Below are 21,831 nucleotides of genomic sequence, written 5' to 3' on the forward strand. Positions count from 1 at the left end.
TCCCAGCAGCCCAATCAAGGCAGGAGGGTGCAGGCCAGAAGAAGGGAGGAAACCCAAGGAAAAGATAGGCCTGCTTTCCCCCAACTTTACAAGAAAGCGTCCATAGTTTCAGGTGGAAGCAACAGGTACCAGATTCAAGGTAACCAAACATTTTATTCTCATTCCCTTCATCAGTGGCTTCCCAAAGTTACCATGCCATTTATATCTCTATCCTTTCCCCCTTTGCTGTTAAAAACATTGCCTATTTATAAAGTTTGCGCAATTAAAAAATGAGTCCTGAGATAATAAATAGTGTGAGTTAGTGGAGAGGCAAAAAAGAAATACACAGCAAACTGGGAATAATTGGAATTGCTTGATAGGCAACCTTGATATTCCGGAGAACGCAGAATTGGGTGGCCTGAGAGAGCCTTCATTGTATGTAGCAGATTTGCTTGTAATGAATTCTGTCCAATTATAATTAAAGTGCTTTTCAGCCAGAAGCCTTCCAAGATGGTGGAACAACAAATTAAAATACTGGACTGATAGTGTTTTGTAATGTGCAGAAAGCAAAAAGAGTAGCTCATCATAGTGGTATAAAATAAGAAAGATCATGATATGTTTAAGGACAGAAGATCATTAAATACTGCATTTAAAAAATCTTTGCTTCACTGACTTTGCCAGCTCATTTGAGCTCCGTTTTTGCTGTAAAGGAGAAACCAAGGGCTCAGAGCTACACTGGGATTGTCCGTAGATTTAGGTCGCACAGTACCTGTCTGGAGGGTGGCTGCTGCTCATCTAATTGCAGAAAAAGGACTTGGAGCCCACTGGTTTTGAAAAGTCATACCAAAAGGTGTTTGAAAGGGATTTTGACTGAGAATTTTTCTATGCCAGGGCAACCACCTGCAAAAGGAGAAATAATTTCATGAAAAAGGCAGCTAACAATCTGATTGCTGCTTCCAACTGCTTCTCATCAAAGCATTCTTGCTTTCTGCCACTAACCACCTAAGTGGATCATTGTTCAAGATAGGGGAGGTTAAATCTGATTTTATTTGGATCATACCCAGATACTGCATTTGTTTGGTGTTATTATGGTAGTTTTAAGAGTGAGAAATATGCTCCTAAACAGTGAGATACAATTCAGCAATAACTTTATAAATTGCAGCTGACCTAGCAAAGGTATTGACTTAATATGGATCATATGTCCATGGATGTTAGCACTCTATAAAAGGAGGAGGAGGAGGATTTTTAATGGAAAATTTTATTTAGGGCAATGTTGGGAATTTCTAACTATTGGCACTGAATGAAAAATAAAATCAAGAATGGATGACTTCTGTTCTTCACAGGGAATGCTTGATTTTAGACGATCAGCTTGAAACTCCTCCAGAGATGATCAGGTTCTACATAACATCTCCAGAGAGTTTAACTAGGGTACAGTAGCTTAACATTGACATAATCAAGCCTCTGACTCAACTTTTGAAACATTCTGGGTTATTAATTTACAAAATGCTGTAGCCATGTACAATCTGACTAGGGGGAACACTTACTCTTGGCCGATTCTAGGCTAGCTGGGAAATTTGGATGTTGCAGCCCCAAAATATTAGAGGCAGGGAGCGCCAGGCTGGGGAAAGCTGGCCGTGAGGATTTTGCTCTGGAAAATGGTTACCAGCTAGGAGAGTAATCACATACAATATATTGATTTAAGATTGCTTGTAGAGAAAGCTCTATGATACACTTCATATTGAAATGTCTCCTGTGGAATCAATTCAAATAGCTAATTGCATATATTTTTATACAGAGAATTCTTTCCATGTGGATGCTGAAAGATTCTTGATAGAAATGGCAACTTCATAGACAATTGATGCTAGAATTGCAAGGGCAGAGAGGGAAATTTGGAAGAAGGCGTGTTTTCTTTCTGGAGACCAGGGACTGGCAATTTGGTGTCCTCCAGACCTTTTGCTATGACTTCCTTATCTCTCTTATCTATTGGCATTTCTAGAAGTAAAGACCTCACAAAGTTCCTGAATGTTAATTGAAATATGTGTACCTTAGTAAGAGACTTACTAAGCCCTTTGTGACCATTTTTAAATACTTCTTCTTCCCTTGCTCCCAGAAAGGAAATAAATCCATCTCTAGGGATTTAGGGAATGATTGACTTATTTGCGGGATATATTGGAGAAATGTCTCTGCAGCCTGTGAAACCATCGCCTTTCCCAATATGCTCCTCATATGCCATGTTTTGTTCTCCCCAAAGCAGGAGAGAATAGCCACAAAGAGGAGGCTGGGACTATCAAAGATGTTAACCAATTTTTCTCGTCTCAGGGAGAGAGGGGATATCTGAAAAATCTCTGACCATTGGGTGTGCTTCATACATGTGCTGTATTCTCAGCTGCCACTTGTGTTTCCACTCAAGAGTGGAAATTCCAGTTTTGCATAGTGACCTTTCAGATTGATGCTATGGTTTCAGATGGTTGCAAAAGACATTTTGAAGTAATTGCTCTACATTTCATTGCTGCTGTGGTTTTACACACACACACAGGTTCCATGAATTGTAATAAGCATACCTGCTGGGATGTCATTTTTCTTCTTTTACTTCAGCAAAGTGTTGGCTCACACTTGTTATTTCATTTTGGATTATTTGGTAGAGGGGGATCTTGAGAGAGGGGGGACAGAAGGCTGCATTCCAGATGCCCACCCCAACAGCAGCAAATACAAGGGCCACCTGGATCTGGGAATTTACCATCTTTGGTTCTGGATGTGGTTGCACTTCTCCAGGCAGACCCGGTGTGCAATCTGGGAGTCCTTCTGGACACATGACTCCTGCTCGAAGACCAGATGGCAGTTGTAGCTAGGAGGGCCTTTGCACAGCTTAGAGTTGTGTTCCAGTTGCACACATTCCTGGATCAGGAGGCTCTATGCTCAGTCACTCATGCCCTGGTCACCTCCCCTATGGATTGCTGCAATGTGCTTTACATGGAGCTTCAGCTGGTGCAGAATGCAGTGCCACAGGCAGTTAATGTGCACACATTACACCTCTGCTCTGCAAGCTGCATTGGTTACCAATTTGCTTCCAGATTCAATTCAAGGTGTTGGTGATAAAGCCCTCCATGGCATGGGGCCAAGTTATTTGAGGGACTGCCTCTCCCCAGTGACATCTACCCATCCCATCAGGTCCAGCAGAAGAGGCTTGTTGCAGGTTCCATCTACTAGACAGTGTCACCTGATGGGACCCAGGAGGGCCTTTGCTGCTACAGAACATCATTTCCCCTGAGGTCATTCTGGCCCCAACCTTGATGGCCTTCTGGAAGAGCCTGAAGGCTTGGCTTTGCCATCTGGCCTGGGGATTAGAGACTGGTGTGGAGCCGATAAAATGGCTGTACCGTTCTTGAATGACTGTGCTTCCCCAGTGACTGCACTGTATGCTTTTTAATTGTTTATAAATGTTTTGACGTTCTGTATTGTTTGTATGGTTGTTTTATTTTTTTGATTTTTTGGCATTGTTTATGGTTTAATTGTAAGCCACCCAGAGTCACAAATGTGAGACGGGCAGCTATATAAATTGACTAAATAAATAAATCTGATCTGCAGAATAAATCTGAAACCACTGGGAGTGCAACTCTTTACCAAGTGATCTAGAAATGAGCTGCAGTGAAACAGAAGAGATTTCTTCCAAGGAAACACCTTAGGATCTGGTTGCTAATATTGTGTGTGTGTGTGTGTTTTCACCACCTCCTATTATTACATTGCTGTATGGTTGCTAAGAGTGACATCAAATTGATAGCACATAATCAAGTTATAGGTGAGGAACCAATGTTCAGTACAGTTTGCTACCTTCTCTGCAGTAACCAGATGCAAACATTCCTGTCCATTTATCCCTTTGGCAAAGAAGGAAATTTTAGCTGCTGTGTGTACTTGTTTTTCTTCAACTTTATTTAGCCAATTACTGTACACACATCAGCATTTTACATGTTTACATTTTCAAACAGAGGTTGAAATTTCTGTTTGACTCTTCCATTGTCTGACTCATGAATGGCAAATATGCATGAATTAGCTTAACAGAAATATGTGTTAATTTTCTTACTCATTAAAAAGGTTTTAAACATTGAAAAATATCATCTTAAATTCCCCTTGCAACAATCTTCCCACTCAAATCTACATATTTAGATTCTAGAAAAAGTTCTTCGTTTATGTGGGCCAAACCTCTTTTCTGAGAGCCGGTTTGGTGCAGTGGTTAAAGCATCAGGCTAGAAACCAGGAGACTGAGAGTTCTAGTCCTGCCTTAGGCACAATGCCAGCTGGGTGACCTTGGGCCAGTCACTTTCTCTGAGCCCTAGGAAGGAGGCAATGGCAAACCACTTCCGAAAAACCTTGCAGGGACTTGTCCAGGCAGTCTCCAAGAACTGGACACGATTGAATAGATTTAAAAAAAAACCTATTTTCTGTAGATAGAATTACCAGCATTTTTGCCCAAATTTGCTCAGGTGCCTTTAACAATATCTGAATCTGCAGACCATGAATGCTTGTGTCCATAAATACAGTTCCTGGAGATGCCTGGAAGACAGGAAATGCATGTAAGACTATTGTATAGATTTCAGAGTAGATGTCCTAAATCTCTCTTTGGGCTTTTCAAAAGTTTAAGAGCTCTTGATCAGCACAGCTCAAGCACATCAAGATAGAGACTGTTTGCCTTTTATCTTTTTTTAAGATGACCAACCTCATTTCTTCTAGATGGCGGGCACAGCACGACATGATAGGGAAATGGCAATCCAGGCTAAGAAAAACCTTGCCAAAACCACCGATCCAATTGAGAGGCTGCGCCTTCAGTGCCTGGCGAGAGGCTCAGCAGGCATCAAAGGCCTGGGCAGGTAAATGAGATAAATGATGAAGCCAATGTGGCCTTTGGAAGGCCAGACAGTTATGGAGGTGGAGCCTGCATCACTTTAAAACTGAACTAGCTAGTTCAGCTTCTTTTCAGCTCTAGTTCAAATGGCCCAGAGGGGTTAAGATCATGAACCAGCCATTCTGCCTAGTGCTGGGTGAGGATCAGCTGTTTAGCTGGGCATTTTTCAGACTGTAAGTCCTCTTTGCATTGATGTTTTCTTTCACGTGTTTGAACATGTTCAAGAAAAACGATTAAGAAAAAGGTAAGAAGGCCTGAACAAGAAGGAAGGAGGAAAGGATCCTAGTGCTACTACTCATTTTATTATATCTGGGTGGAAATTTCCAGATAACCACAAGATGACAGCAAAGAGATCTGGAAACAAATTATCCTTGCTGCCATCTAGTGGTTATCCAAATATTTGCAGCACAGATATGGTAACCTTACATTATGCAACTGTGTCAATCTTTCCCTCCTTCTCAGATTCAGTTGGTTGAGATGCTATTGGTAGCTCCATTAATACTGCCAGCTCTCTGCCCTAAAAATTAGTCTAACATGGTGCAAAGGGAAGCATCAGTTGCACATATAATTTATTCTGCAGCAGTTCCAGTGGCCTGATATAGATGTCCAGATGCATCCTTAGGTTACAAATGGTAAGAGGCTACAGGGACTGCAGGAAGAAGTAACTTAAAAAAAAAGGTAAAGGTGAAGTGACACTATTTTAGAAAGTGATGAGGAGAACCATCCCACTGGGATACTTCATATGAAGTGAGTGTTTTGTGAGTGGCCATGTCTGTTCTGGCAGCCATTTTGTGAGAGTGCCCATAACAAATTTTCAAAATTCCAAACGTGCCCAGTGACCACAACAATATTGGATACTCCTAATCTAAGATAAGAAGTAATGAAGAATGAGCAGAAGAGGAATGCAGGAAGGGGACAGAGGAAAGCTGACATCTGGACCTCTTGGAAAAAAATATGTGGTCAAAGAAGGGTAATTGCACACTACGGTTCTTGTCTGGAAATTGTGAAAAAGATCAGGATGACATAATTGGCATAAGCCTCAGTCAAAATTTTAGACTGCAGGGATTCCTACTGTCAAATAAAGCAGTGCATTCTGAGAATAACTGTTGTGCTTATTGTCTATTGAACTATATTTAAGTTTTTATAGATGCATGTATTAGTCATTCTATAGTCTTGGCTTCTAGAATAGGAAGAGATAAATAAATAAACACATCATGTTCAACATGAGCAGTTAAACCACAACAGACAGCTGAAATCTAGTGAATGAAAGGGAAGATATCCTTAAATAGCCTAACAAAGGAAAAGTTGCTCCTTGGGTGGCAAAATAAATTGACTCTATGCAAGCAAACATCTTGATGGGAAAAATTCCATAAAAGGGGTATTAAAATGGAAAATGTCTGGATTTGCTCATCTTCTAATATATATCACCTCTCAAGGGACACAGAACAGGATCTAAAGCCAATCCCAGTGGATGGATAGCTTTATGTTGGAGAACAGAAAACGATCCTTGAGATACTCCAGCCCAAGGCATTTTTACTGTTACACATTAAAAACAACATTTTGAATTATGCTTGGAAATAGACCTTTGGTTGATATAACTACTTCAAAATTGGTATAATGTGTTCTGTATGACCCATCTCAGTTAGTAGTTGTTGTATTTTGCATCAACTGCAGTGCTTGAACTATTTTCTAAAGGCAGATGCCCATTTTACCCTCAAATGTGGTGCTGGCTCCCAACTTGGCTGGCTTGAAAAAAAGGATTGGACCAATTCATGGAAGTCCTGGGGATCAATGGTCATTAGCCTTGCTGGCAGTGGGACTGCCTCTGAAGGCCATCTGCTGGGAGACTAGTGGGCTTCCTTGGGCTATTGGTTGGCCACTGTGAGAACAGACTGCTGGACTAGATGGCCAAGGGTTTGATCCAGCAGGGCCCTGTTTATGTTCTTAAAGACCACATAGCAGTCAGCTGAATCAGATGTTACCAGTTCAAAGATAATTTGACCAAGCAATCTCTGTCCAGGAAGATTGCAATTAGCCCATCAGCTATACAGTAGTAGTGAAAGGTAGTTCAAGCCATAGAGGACGCATTGGAATTAGAAGTAAGGGTGACATTAATATGTACATTCATATCCAGGATTGCCAACCTGACCTTTCAAGGGCAAAGCCATTATATCCTCATCTGGCTGAATACTAATTCCTAATCCAAATGCATCCTTTGTCCATGCCATATCAATCTTATTTTAATTGATTTTTCAGTTTATTGGTTCCTAGTCAGTTTGTTTATATGTGTGCATATAACTGTCCAAATGCTGTTTTGGTCCCAATTCAAGGAAGTGCAGGTCTACCCAAGTTCACTGTATCTGTGCATATCTACTTTTCAATTAAGAGTGGAAATAGCAATCAGTATTCAGGTGGAGTTGGGGGTTGCTTACGCAAGAGTTGTTCTGATTTGCTATAGAAGTAACATATACATTCAAACTGTATAATATTCAGTACTTGAAGCTGTGAGCTTCCATGTGAAATTTGGAAATGAGGTCAGATAAGAAGGAGCTGCTATGCAGCTGAATGTCTTGATATATCTCAGAAACAAGGCCCTTGCTGTTTTTGCCTTAAATGCATCTTTCCTAGATTCTGTACATCATTGTCCTATTTCTCTTACTCTTTGATCTTTGTAACTCTTTTCTTTACAGTCACCCTTCTTTTCTTCAGGGTTTTCCACATCATGGATGACAACAATAGCAGGACCCTTGACTTCAAAGAGTTCTTGAAAGGGCTCCAGGATTATGCTGTGCTGATCGAAAGAGAAGAAGCTGAAAGGCTTTTCAAAATCTTTGATAAAGATGGGAATGGAACAATTGACTTTGATGAATTTCTCCTAACATTAAGAGTAAGTTTTAAGCAACAGCAACAACAGAAATAGTTTCCAACATTATTGTGTTTTGTGGATATAACATGCTGGACCCATGTCCAAATCTGTAATTGTGTGTGGATCTTGGGAAACTGGGTCCAGAGGTGCTGCCTAAGGATCGGTCAGATAAGAGACAGCATATCCCACAGCTGGATAGTGGACAGGGCAAGGGGCTCAGAAGGGACCCTCCCTAGCTTCTCAGGGTGTAAAGGAGGCAGGGGGAGATTTGTACTTTCAGACTTGCAAGATTCTGTCAGTGTAGCCTTACAATAAAGTAAACTTAGCTCATCTGGTCATGTTTCCTGTCTGATCTACCTAGTAAGGCTGACAAAATCAGGGCCTTCACTGGACAAGCTTGTTCATGGGTATGGGGAACTAACTTGGGGAAATGCCTAATACGGTAGGTGCTTCTGGCAAGGCCCTAACTGGAGCATTTAAACCCCAGTGATACCCTGTTAAATGCTGACACTCTTCCTGTGTACGGGAGTCTTAGTGCTTCACACACACTGAATCTTACCAAGAACGGCTAATTACAGTAGAAGTGAGCACTCCACATTTGAGTCAGACTTAAAATCAGGTACATGCAGAATGAAGTCAGGGGACATCTGATCTGAGCATTTGCTCTGTGCAGTACTAATTGAGTGGAGATCAGTACCATTGTGAATCCATTTCCACCCCCATTTCCTATCAGCTAAAAGTGTGTTTTTTCTAAGAAAAGGAAGGACAAATATATACTTAGTTGAATTAACGTATGTACATAACATTAAAAGAATACAATTTATTTGAAATAAACGAGTAGGGATAGGAAGTCACGATTAAATAAGCTTTTAATTAACTGGTTGATGTCTGTCAAATGGGTTGCAGTTGTGTAGGGAAACTTAGATACCTGGTATCTATCAGGTACCTGATTATATGCAAATTACAGACAAGACTCTTAGGGCCCTCTTAGGGTCAAACAGTGCACTGTGTGGCTTTCAACTCCTTAATGAGACCACAGTAGATTGACGCACTTGGTAAGCAAAGGGGAGATTTTTTTTTTAAGAATTTGTGTCTGCCCCATGGTATGTGTGTTTCAGAGGCTGCAATTGTATCTGAAGAGAGAATTAAACCTTCCCTTCCTTTATGCTGTGGTTCATATTGCCTCTTGGTCTTGGGGTCAAGGAAACTCAAAGCGCATTAGGAAAATGCACCCTATATTTTGTGTTTGGAAATTAATATGCTGCTGCTATATGGTGTTTTTGGGAGATATTTTGTATTTAGTTGGTTGGAAAGGTATTTTTTGTATATAGAATTAAAACATTATATATTATTGTTTATATATTGTACTTAGATTTTTTAAAATCCTAATCAGCTGCCTAGAGTTGCATTTGTGAGATGGGCAGCCGTATAAATCAATTTAAATTAATTAATTAATTAAATCCTGTTATAGCCCCCCTCCTCTCCCCCACATGCTCTTTTTATATCTCTCCACATCCCTATCCATTCTGCTTTCCATCTTCTTCCAGCCAGTAAACATCTGGAGGCATCCAGGTGCCCAAAAGCACCATATTGGAAGGTACAAAATTAGCCCAGAGATAAGCAATGATCTGCACGTAGGTTCATCTGCTTTAATTCAGTTACATTATTGTTTCCACACTGAATCCACTGTACTCCTGCAGTGTTCTTTTTTGAGAATCCATGTTTGCATCTTTTCTTTAATGCTCTGAAAATGTTACAGGAAACTTAGCCCACCAAGCCCACTTTTGATATTAAGAAACGTAAAATAATAGGATAAGGCTGGGAAGAGGCAACCTTATACATTGCTTTATGCTTTTTCTTAGCCTCCTATGTCTAATGCAAGGAAAGAAGTCATCATGCAAGCTTTTCGAAAGCTAGATAAGACAGGGGATGGTGTCATCACCATTGAAGATTTGCGAGGAGTCTACAATGTAAAACATCACCCCAAGTACCAAAATGGAGAATGGACTGAAGACCAAGTTTTTAGGACTTTCCTGGACAACTTTGATTCACCATATGATAAAGATGGACAGGTAAGTGAGTATGAGATTAAAAGCAAACAAAAACTAAGCCAATTGTGCCAGACATGCCACAAGCTCTGTTGTTCTTTTAGGTGGACTTGCTGAAATTATCAATAGAGATCTCTTCTCTTTGTCCCCCTCCTGGGCAGCCATTGGATGTAGAAGGGAGGCATCATGGACTTTATATTGATACTCATACTTCTGTCTCACTCCATTCCCCAAAGCCCTGGAATACAAGTTACTCCTTCTGTAGGAAAATGGAATATATCTTACATTTCAAAAGAAATTCACTGAAATTATGCTTCTATATCACTAACAATGCTTAATTTTGTTCTAGATGTGTGAAATAAAATGCAAACTCTTTGTGAGTTTAACAGGAAAAATGTGAGAGCAAGGGTTGGGAAGGCTGTTATATTGTCCTCTCAGATTTAATGTAGCAGGTTTCTTTGGATCTTACATTCCAGTAAAACATGTTTCACCAGTATCGTTCAATGGGACTGTTCCTCATGCTTCTCATAAGAACAGTCAATTGGGCTGTACTATGGCAAACCTAGGCAGGTTTTAAGGTCAAAGTAATGGCTGCAGAGTCTACATAAGATGCTCAGGAGTGGGAGACAGTGGCTCCAAAATGTTCTATGGGAACATTTTCATTTATATATATATATGAATGATGTAGACAGGATGTGGAAAGTGAAGGCCAAAGTGGTCCTAGTGGTGATGGGAGCACTCGGGGCTGTGACTCCCAAGCTGAGAGAGTAGCTCCAACAGATCCCAGGAGCAACATCAGAGCTCTCTGTCCAGAAGAGTGCAGTGCTAGGAACAGCTGAGATCCTGTGCAGAACCCTCAAACTCCCAGGCCTCTGGAAGAGGACCCCAGGTTGAGGAGACACATACCACCCATAGGGGTGAGAAGGGAATTTTTAAAAATACATATATATGAATGAAAATGTTCCCATAGACCATTATGTATATACTGTATTCCATTAGAATTTAATTCCCCCCCGATTTCTTGCACAAATTTAAATAAATACATTATTTTTCTTTTTCAAACTTTTCTGTTGTAGGTCACAACAGATGAATTCATGAACTATTATGCTGGTGTCAGCGCTTCAATAGATACTGATGTCTATTTCATTGTGATGATGAAAAATGCTTGGAAAATCTGATAGCGTAAAATGACTCTGTTGTTCTTCTGTTTTAAACATCTCCTCCATCCAACATGCTGGACAGCGGTTATACTCTTTGGAATGACCGTTGGCAGCTTTTACTGACAGAAATTAAAATGTCTTATTGTTACTGTTACTATTGTGTCCATTGTTTTAGCGCCACCACCATCAGCGAAGAACCGATGTTGCATTCCTTCAGCAAGCAAGGTTTCTCGGTGAAAATAACATGGCAAGTAGGTTGGTGACAATCCTGGGAGGAAAGTAGTGGTGGGACCAGAGATTTTAAAACCTTTTTCCAGCTACAAGCATAGCATTGGAAGAGGCTATTTAAGCTCTCAGGTCTGACTTGCTCCTCTGTGCTGGAACTCGAAGCATCTCCAAGAGTGGACATCCAACCTCAGCTTGAATGTATCTCATCAAACACTTAGATAACTGCCACATTAGGAAGTTTTTGCTAACATTCAATTAGAATCTGCCTTTCTGTATTGTAAGACTCCCAGCCTGTCTGCTCCAGCTGTGCTTGTCTTATTCTCCTTTCTTCCCCAAAAGAGTTTGGTAGAAGTTGAGGGAACAACATATAGGAGTTGCAGGAAGAAAAGAGGATTTATATCCAGTGGCCTCATTACTGTACCTTATTTTTGAATGTCACTCAAAAAAATTTTCCTAGTCCTTCTAATCCATTTAAATGTCACAAACTCTGAGATTGCATGGCAGGGTGCACTGCATAGCCTGGAGGGGAACAATTAAATCAATTCGCCACCTGGCCCTTTCTGCAAAAGTAAATGTATCATTGGATACAATCCACTATTCATTTGCAAGTTGTTGTTCTGAGTAGGTGAATAACATAATGCAACATAAATATCGCTCTCTCAGAGCTTAAGCGAAAGTGGACTATATATTGATTCTGATAGATTCTAGATATCCCTTTCTGTAACACGCCTAAACACCAGGCTCCTAAAGCTAGTGCATTGTATATGATCATCTAAAGCAGTGTTTCTCAACCTTGGCAATTTTAAGATGTGGTGACTTCAACTCCCAGAATTCCCTAGTCAGCATATGCTGGCTGGGGAATTCTGGGAGTTGAAATCCACACTTCTTAAAGTTGCCAAGGTTGAGAAACACTGATCTAAAGTATAATAGTCCATGAGTTCAATTCTCAGTAAAGGGTTTGGACACCATGGAATAAGGTCTGACTGTGGACAAAAGACAACTAAGGGAATCCTCATTCCACAGCCTTTATTTTTTATTCGAAGTTCTGTGACTAGTTAGGACAAGATGGATGGATTTTAATTGCTGGTGATACCCTAATCCACAATTTTGTTGCCAGTAAATATTCAGATACGATGATTTACTGCCTTCTCTTTAGGCCAGAGAGAAGGAAGAAAGCCGTAGTTGGTATTCATAAGTAATGCCCGTGCCCGTGGATTAAAATTGTATCTACTGGCTAACATTGACACCAAGACTGTTTTTTAATTAATTTATTTAAATGCTACTTCAGCATCCAATTCAAAGACATTTACTATGTTTATACTGGAATCATAACTATCATTCAATCAAAATAAAAACTAACCATATGAAGCCATTCCCTAGAAAATGAAACACAGCAGCAAAGAGTATAACAAGTACATGGCAAGATTATACATCTATTGTAAGAGTATAGAATACATAATGATGACAATAATTTTTAATTTTTTTTACCATCCTTGAATATTTCTTGGAGAAAGCCAAATTAAAAACAGCAGTGATTTATGGTGGAATTCAAGTTTTAATTGTTATTATAGCAACACCCAGTGAACTGATCACCATACCAGTTAGTAATATAAACATAATGGTGGAGTAACTTTTATGAAAATATTATTACAGGCAAAATAAAGTACTACTTCACCTAATATACAGTTTATGTTATTCACATCAACAAGGCACTCTGTGAACCAAGATATAAAGTTGCCTTAGGAGGGAAGTTCTCACATTAAGAAAGGAGAAGTCTACCAATCATGAGGACTGCATAGAACATCTTGGAAAATATTGGGGAGCAGCAAAGAAGGTGAACTATTGTCCTTCTTCTGAATGTTCAGATATTCTCATTAGTTATTCTTGAAAACAAGATGCTAGATTGATGGTCTTTCTCCAATCCAGCGGGATTTATCTTTCATTAAACAGTCAGGAATCACAAGATAGATCCATAAGATAGAACCACAAGATGAAGTGCTCCAGCAGGGTCAGTCTATTGCTGAATCTTAGTAAGGAAAATATGGAAATTCTCCAATAGAACGCCACTGGAGGAAGACAAGGACCGAATCTGACCGAACACAAGCTAGAGCCGCTATTAAGGCCTACCTTGCGGCGGTAAGAGCGGCGAAACATAACTATTTCTCCACTCTTATTGCATCCGCAGAATGCCACCCGGTGGCCCTGCTTAGGATTACCTGATCCCTCTTGGATAAGGGGGATTCGGCGATCCACTTACAGGGCCGTGCAGAGGAGTTTTCTGAGCATCTGCAGGATAAAATTGCTCAGATTCGTATTCATATTTTATTTTTTTACTGATCTATTTATATTGTAATAAATAAATATCTGCACTATCATATTTCCTGTCCAGTCATTGAGAGCTGGGTTCTTGGACCCAAATAAAAATCGCAGTGGATAGAAAGTTAATGCCTAAGGATTTTATCCTGAATCCTAACTCATACTACTTCACAGAATAATGTTAAAAATGTAATACATGATGTTTAACATTTCTCTGGATTCCATGGTGTAATTACAATAATATACAGGTAGTCCTCATTTAGCAACCACAATTGGGACTGGTCAAGCAAAGCAGTCACTAAGTGAAACTGCAGCTGTGCTTATGATCTTACTTCAGCTTTCCTTCACTTTACAGACCTGTGAAAGCTGTAAATGTGAGGATTGGTCACAAAGTTACTTTTTCATCACCATAACTTCGAATGGTCGCTAAATGAGGCAGTTGCTAAACGAGAACTACATGTATGTTTCAAAGAACATACTTTGGCTTTATGCCAGAGTTTTTATTTTCACAGTGTCATGGAAGCCTCTCTATGCAGAATTCCCGAAGGAGGAAGAGCAGAAGCTGGTGACTTCCAAATGCTTCTGGATGGTCCTTAAATGCTCTGAAGCAATTCTGAGTGAGGGAATTAATACAGCTTTAGTGGAAATTGTGCTATGAAGAAAATTCTGCCTTTTTGTCTGCAAGAAAATTTCATTAAAAAAAAAACTTTATGCAATTTTTTAAAAAACATCTGCAGACCAATACTGAAAATCAGCATGGAAGAAGGAAAGATAATGTAACAGATGTTACAGACCTGTGCAATACCTAGAAATGCCTCTTGGTAACATATGCTTGCAACTATTAATTTCGTAATTTCCCCTTATTTTCAAAAAAGCTCGCCATTGTAACATAGGTTTCTTCTTTATTTAATACCCTTTTCTCACCATTGGGATTAGTTTGGCAACAAGAACCTGTCTTTAATTCAGGGATAATAATATGGTCCATTGAGGCACTGGAATATTTGCCCAGATCATTGCCCCACCTGTGTTGGTCAGCAACTCTACTTTCATCATACAGAACGATGCTGGGGAACGAGTCATTGGCACAGGTGTCCTCACTGCCCCTGGAGAGCTTGTTCTTCATCTCTGTTGGCAACATTCCTTCATATGCCAGAGGTAGCTTCAACCAACCATGATGAATTTGGTTCAAGTTGTTTTTCTGTTCCACCAAATTCTCAACATCTGCATCCAGATCATGTGATGGTGGCTGAAGTTGGTCCATTTCTGATTTAGCCTGAATACTGTCCACCTTATGAATGTGAGCATACCCCAAGCTCTCAGGATTAAAGAAACTTGTGTCTGAGTTCTATACAGATAACAAGATATTTATCAGGGAATTAGTCCAACACATTCAAAAAGTTGTAAAGCAAATGCATCGATTTGTAAAAACTGTATACAACACATTTTTTTCCCTAGCAGTTTTCCAGGTTGTTTCCAGTTTTACATTTCTACCTTCATATCGATAAGAACAAATAAGCATTTACTCCCAGCATTCCTTTCTATTGACCATGCTGGTCACAGAACCATGGGGTGAAATTCAGCAACATCTGCAATATTCTATGTTTCTTACTTCTAGCATAGGTGAAGCTGGGTGGATCAATTGTCCAACCAGGTAGAAAGAGCTTCCTAAATGGAGTCTGAAATCTATACATGCCATAGAAATAATGAAGTTGCTGAAGTAGCAGAATGAATTATATTACTTCAAGGTGGACTACTGGGTGCGGGGGGAGGCTACTACTTGAGAATGTAGAGCATTCTATGTGCAGATGGATGTAATCCAGTCAATTCTAACCATATTCTGCCCTTTGGTTCAATGGCATGACTAGGTCAGGCCTCCTTGGACTATCTTAGAGAAACTATAAGCTCTCATCTAGATTACTGGGAAATGTCATAAAGAGTAGAACTCTGTTGTTAAGGTCAGGCCCTGTTTGGCTTAACCCTGGCCTATTTTATAGGCTTGCTGCTACGGGAAGATGGACATCAAAACATTTAAGGCTCTTGGCATAATCAGAAGTTTGGACAATGGCACCCATCACTTCCCTGGATGGCAATTAAAATATTAAATGGCTAAATCCCTCAAGAGTGCCAAATCTTTGAAGATGCCAGATGCCAAGCAAGATGATGGGTAAGACTACAGAAATCTTGTAAGATGTCAGGATTGATCGACTGGCTGATTAGATGCTTGCCATCATGCTCACTATCATACAATCATGGTTCCATTAATTAATTCCTGGCAAAAGTTGTAGAGTGTTGAAGTATAGGTTCCTGCTTTCAAGATGTACTTGTCATAATAGATGGGAGAACAATCTTCTCCCATCCTCTAATACCAAGGCTTCCAGAATTCCCAGCCAGACTGCCTTAAAGCTAGGAATTCGTCTTCCAGCATATTGAGGAATGCTGATGCCATATAGCTGTCTGAAGCATGGTCAAAACCTGAGAACAGAGGAATATTTCTTTTTTCATATTGAAAACCTGCAAGGTTATTTTTTTTCCTGTACTGTAGTAAAAGTACTAACCTTTTTTAGTTTGTTGCAGAGTTTATCCAGAGTTTTTTGGTGGTTAGGGATGGTGGGCCACACAACTGCTTTGATCCTGAAGAAGATAAACAACAATGACATTGATTAGGAACCATCTTTCAACATCCTTTGTGAATGAGTCTTACATGAGGTAGAACTGTGATGCTGTCCTGATTCAGTTACTAAGGAAGAGGGGAAAGATACTCCTAAGTCCAGGTTATAACTACATGGATACAACTGTGCCATTTTCTTGGCAAAATAATGAAGCAGTTAGTTATTATCTATTTCTAAAATATGGTTTTCAGTTTCCTACATTACCTATAGCCCTGATATTCATTTAGGATTTCCCATTCCTGACCTGGCTCTACTTTGCTTCCATGTCCCACCAGAGTTAACCAGGTATTACCACTGGCTGAAACACAACTAATTGTGGCTAAACCAGATGTTTTATTCATGGAGCTTCCTTTGCAGTACTTTTGTGGACAAAATACAACATGTGAAATTGGAAGCTCAGAAATTCAAGAAGTCTCTCTGAGAAGGGTTTAATTATATTTTAATGGCTAGGTTAAATGTGAAGTTTCTGAACTGATTGATGGTTCATGTCATTGGATATTTTGGCAATGAATTACAAGAGCTGAAGCCTAAAACATATGAATGGGTCCAAGTTTTAGGATTGTTCCATGTGAACAATCAAGAAACAATCATGGTTACATTAATTAAGATGTTTTTTCATTTCCCCAACCTGACAAATTGATGTACCTTCTTAAACCATAAAAGCCTAAAAAGAACATTCTGCAGAATCCCCTGGGAATCTTTTGGGAAACTTGATCAAAAAGTATTTTTTTCCATGAAGGACAGCTGAATTATCTCTACATTTCCTGTTCTAGACTAAGCATATTCAGTGTATTCCCAGAAATGTAGAGATAATTCAGTGAAATAGATCCAGACTTAAGCAAACATAAAACAGGCCCACTAAAATCAATGGACCTTAAGTAAATCATTACTTACAGCTCTATTTTAATTAGTCTATTTTAAATATGATGGAGGCTAAATCCAGCCCAATTTCCAGAACCCACCAGATTGTGAACAGACTGCACTGAAAGCAGAAAAGGTTGAACATGACCCCAATTCCTCTCCTAATAAATATACATTTATATATTTATTATATCCTAAACAAAATGCTAAGCCATAAACTATGATTTATAAACAAGAATGGCTGGATTCACATATGACACTAAGCCAAAACCCAATAAATATGGTTTAGCCCATTGTATGAACCTAGACATAGTGAATGGTCATTTTCTTAACTGAAAGTTTTTAAAAATTACCTTTTTTGCCAAAATACTGGGACCAATAAAATTACAATGAAGAGCACAAAGAAGCTTGTAATAGATGCTGTCATCTGGACAACTTTGTCTAAGGAAAGAAATCTTAGCTTTAAAAATAGGTAATAGATTCTTCACTGGGAATCAAACTCAACAAGACATTACAGGTAATATACAAATCTTTTGTGAGACTTCCATTAACTAATCTTCAGAAATTTATTTCCTGCCTGAACAGAGCTCTGGTCCTGGGCATCCTCTACTCTATACCACTAACCTAACTTCTGACCATGGTCTCACCTTAGCAATGCAAAGTCCTGTGTTCATCCACCATCTGATCACTGCCCACCCACAATCAAACAAATCCTACAAAGAAAGGTTAGAAGTATATTCTTTAGCAAGAAAAGAAAACTGCAGAGGCAATTCTTGCAGTCTTCTAATTCTTAAAAGGCTATCATATAGAAAAGAAACAAAGTTTTGTTCTTTGCTATCTTAGAGGGGAAGACTAGGTTTAATGGGATTAAGTTTTGTTGTTTATTTGTTTAGTCGCTTCCGACTCTTCATGACTTCATGGACCAGCCCACGCCAGAGCTTCCTGTCAGTCATCAACACCCCCAGCTCCCTCAGGGACGAGTCCGTCACCTCTAGAATATCATCCATCCATCTTGCCCTTGGTCGGCCCCTCTTCCTTTTGCCCTCCACTCTCCCTAGCATCAGCATCTTCTCCAGGATGTCCTGTCTTCTCATTATGTGGCCAAAGTATTTCAGTTTTGCCTTTAACATCATTCCCTCAAGTGAGCAGTCTGGCTTTATTTCCTGGAGGATGGACTGCTTTGATCTTCTTGCAGTCCAAGGCACTCTCAGAATTTTCCTCCAACACCACAGTTCAAAAGCATCGATCTTCCTTCTCTCAGCCTTCCTTATGGTCCAGCTCTCGCAGCCATATGTTACTACGGGGAACACCATTGCTTTAACTATGCGGACCTTTGTTGTCAGTGTGATGTCTCTGCTCTTAACTATTTTATCGAGATTTGTCATTGCTCTTCTCCCAAGGATTAAACGTCTTCTGATTTCCTGGCTGCAGTCAGCACCTGCAGTAATCTTTGCACCTAGAAATACAAAGTCTTTCACTGCTTCTACGTTTTCTCCCTCTATTTGCCAGTTATCAATCAAGCTGGTTGCCATAATCTTGGTTTTTTTGAGGTTTAGCTGCAAGCCAGCTTTTGCACTTTCTTCTTTCACCTTCATCATAAGGCTCCTCAGTTCCTCTTCGCTTTCAGCCATCAAAGTGGTATCATCTGCATATCTGAGATTGTAAGTTACTGTACAGTAAATTTTAATTGAACACTTGGTGAAAATTCTTGACTGAGCAATTCAGCAATGTAATAAATTAAGTTGGTGAATTCGCCTCCACCAAAGTTCCTGCAGCACAAGCTGGGGATGTCCAAGCTCCAAAGATTCTGATGAGCAAGGATAGTCTTGGACTTCATGGTCTTATGACGTTCTTATGGTTCTGTGGTGATACCTCTGGCCCCTGATCCTTGTTTTCCTGTCTTCCAATTCATCTAAAACCAGGTGTCCTGTTTCTGACCAATCTCTTCTGCTTCCCTACAGTATATGTATTAAAAACATATCCTAAATTGTCAACACAATACAATTGCTCTATACCAGTGTTTCTCAGCCTTGACAACTTTAAGACGTGTGGACTTCAACTCCCAGAATTCCCCAGCCAGTTCTGCTCTATACAGTACATATTTTTCCAGGCACCATACTTTTATAAAGTAGCTATAAGGAGGTGAGATCTGGAAATGAGGCATGGCACTGTTTTCCTTCCAAAACTTATTTGCCACAGTTATTTACTTCTTTGAAAAGTACACGATGAAAGAAACATTATGCATTTAACATCATATCTGATAGGGCCTGGATTTTGATCATGGTACATCAGCTACTACTGTTAATTAGTAACCGGTATTGGTAGTAGTTATAAAAATGGCATGTTATGTTCAGAAAGCCTTGTTGATGTTGATGCATAAAGTTTTTGACCCTAATCCAACCATACCTCATTTTATAAAAGTTTCAGGTGGAAATGCAATCTCTATCAAAAGCATGCATTAAATTCAACGGAGGTCAGAAATTAGGTATACTACAGAACTATCTTGCTGAATGAAACTAACAGAGATCTGCCAGTATATTCTGAACCAAGCCTATTATCTTTGCTTCCAGTTTCCCATTTTTCAAGACATCATTTTAAAGGTGATCTGGCAATAAAGTCCACTGCAGGTTCTACAGCCCAAGAAGACAAGCACGTTGGAGGCCAAGTAAGATTCCCTCCTGCCCTCCAGTTCTTTGTCCCACATTATTGCTGTATGTCACAAGTTGTTGGCTGCAGTTTCTCTCTGTGGATCCCAGAACTTGCTAACCCAAAGAAAAGAAGAGAAAACAGCGAGAACAAAGCTTTTCATTAACCAGAAGAAATTAACTACAGCTAGAAGAGGAAGCTGACTCAATCAGATTCTTGCAGAGGGTAGAGACCAACAGGCTCTGGATATGGCTTATGTCTAATCAATGGCTGAGGTCTCTGAACTACCATGCACATGGGAGTCGACTACTAGATAAGCAAGTCAACAAGGAAATCCCCTCACTCTGTTAAAAGATGAAGCCTTCAGAATGGGAAAAGCAATGCAGCTAAATATGTAATGCTAGGAGAAGACAATACAATAAAATAGCATTCTTATAATGTCCATGTACCTCTGCTTTTATCAGTAGGTGGGCTTTATTTGTTTAATATATGTGGGATCTCTTCTGACTTCGGCATTGTACTAAAATTCCTTGTGTTCCCATCAGGAGCCCACTGTAAATACTTGTTCTAGATGCTAATGGTCAGAGGACAGTGGCTTCAAAAGCTTGGCTTGAAAATAAGACAAAACATATAGCCCTCCCCCACATCAAGAAATTGCATTGTTCATTTCCATGCTAATCCATGAAACAACTCCCTCCCCAAACCATCTAAACTAATCTCATACTATTCTTCTGTGGCATAGTGGCCTCAACCAGGGAGAGAGGAGAGGCCAATCCCTTCTCCAGCTCTTTGCATTCTGTTTTAGAGTATCCCGGGCTGCAATAGCATTGCCTGGCAACATTAACTCTGGTTGTAATGCCATCTGCAGGGGTAAAAAAATAAGGCACAGTATTTTAATGGGGCAGGACCACTTCCACCATCTTGCCTTTTTTGGACCCCTCTACCCGAAATCCATTTCTGAAAGACACCAATGTCTGGTTGAGCTACCAGTTATTCAGGCTTAGCCACCAAATATCGGAAACATCTAATTGGATCTACAGTATGATTACTTATATAATATATACTTTTTCTCAATAAGGATTTTGGGGACATAATCAAATGGAACTATTTACTGGATTTTGATTCCTATTTTGTATTTAATTGTTGGTGTACAGTACAAAAAATACATATAAAGTATTTTTTTTCTTTATTAATTTTTAAATTGCATTTATATATTCCCTTTCCTCTTGTAAGGTCAAGGGTGCATACATATAGATCTCTTCCCATTTTATCCCTGGGAGATCATTGGGCTCAGAGCGACAAGGGCCCAAAGGCATGCAGGGATTTCCATGAACAAACAGACTTGAAGCTGGGCCTCCTTGTCAGGGTCCAGCAGGTTTACCACTGCACTAGGCTACAAACATTTCTAATATTCCTGATTTGTAATAGGAATAAAACAAAACTCTGGACTTACTTATTCCACTTGATATTCTTGCTGAAGTGTTGAAATATTGGGATGAGCTCCATTCACTCCAGGGGCCTTTGAAATAATCTCCATTGGGTTTTGACCGAACTTTCATCTCATATGTTACTTCTGGCTCTAATTCTTTTCCCAGAAGTTTTAATATAAGAAAATGAGATATGATGGTCTAAGACAGGAATTAAATTTGAGAATTTTTTTAAGTTAAAAAAAAATCAAGATCCCCTTAAGTACATTCGTTCATTTCTACATAGTGATCTGACTGGTGCACCAATGAATGTTTGGCTGCATTCACGTGCCATCACTTAAGTATGGAAGTCACTTCTTTAGTTCCATTGTTCATAGTCTACAGGATTCTCCAACATGGAGAAAGGTTGAAGTCTGGTGACAGACCACATGCTTCCATGTAAAAGATCCTGGTTCTGTCTCAGGCAAATCCAGATAGAGCTGGGAAGAATATCTAGCTGAAATTCTGATGAGCCAATAAGAGTCAGTATAAATAATACTGAGTTTGTGCATCAGTATGGTCTGATGTAACAAAGATCAGCTCCCTCTGCTGTAGGATTATAAACAGGAAATGTGAGCTAAATAAATTGTATAGACAAAGGCAAAGCTATATCACATTAAGCGAGAATTACAAACCTCTCTATTACTCATCGGGGACTGGAGTCCATGTACAAGAAGTTTGCACTTTGTAGTCAT

General features: G+C 39.6%; 2 protein-coding genes across 7 annotated transcripts in view; one reads left to right on the forward strand and one right to left on the reverse strand.

Moving 5' to 3' along the window:
• Positions 1-11,104, forward strand: CAPSL (calcyphosine like). Of its 4 annotated transcripts, none has more exons than XM_063295761.1 (5): positions 1-139; positions 4,705-4,841; positions 7,567-7,763; positions 9,605-9,814; positions 10,867-11,104. In XM_063295761.1, exons 2-5 carry the CDS (start codon positions 4,724-4,726, stop codon positions 10,966-10,968), a joined length of 627 nt encoding a protein of 208 aa, XP_063151831.1. In that variant the 5' UTR covers positions 1-139; positions 4,705-4,723; the 3' UTR covers positions 10,969-11,104. The 4 variants fall into 4 exon arrangements, with proteins under 4 accessions (XP_063151831.1, XP_063151830.1, XP_063151833.1 ...); XM_063295760.1 differs by having other exon boundaries at positions 7,586-7,763; XM_063295763.1 differs by lacking the exon at positions 1-139 and adding an exon at positions 3,594-3,690.
• IL7R (interleukin 7 receptor) overlaps positions 4,366-21,831 on the reverse strand; it is a 26,758-nt gene continuing 9,292 nt past the window's right edge. The window contains exons 5-9 of one of the 3 annotated variants that reach the window (XR_010067358.1): positions 21,124-21,298; positions 17,378-17,465; positions 16,050-16,125; positions 8,302-8,492; positions 4,366-4,527 (exon numbers count right to left, since the gene is read on the reverse strand). Coding sequence is in view for 2 of the 3 variants with exons in the window: in XM_063295758.1 (XP_063151828.1) it covers positions 14,336-14,839; positions 16,050-16,125; positions 17,378-17,465; positions 21,124-21,298 (843 nt within the window). In the remaining variant the exon portion in view is untranslated. Of the gene's footprint in view, positions 4,528-8,301; positions 8,493-13,733; positions 14,840-16,049; positions 16,126-17,377; positions 17,466-21,123; positions 21,299-21,831 lie in introns of those variants that run through there. The other 2 variants (XM_063295759.1, XM_063295758.1) reach the window with 2 other exon arrangements.

Source organism: Candoia aspera, chromosome 2 (genome assembly GCF_035149785.1).
Source record: "Candoia aspera isolate rCanAsp1 chromosome 2, rCanAsp1.hap2, whole genome shotgun sequence".
In the NCBI taxonomy this organism is placed as follows: domain Eukaryota; kingdom Metazoa; phylum Chordata; class Lepidosauria; order Squamata; family Boidae; genus Candoia; species Candoia aspera.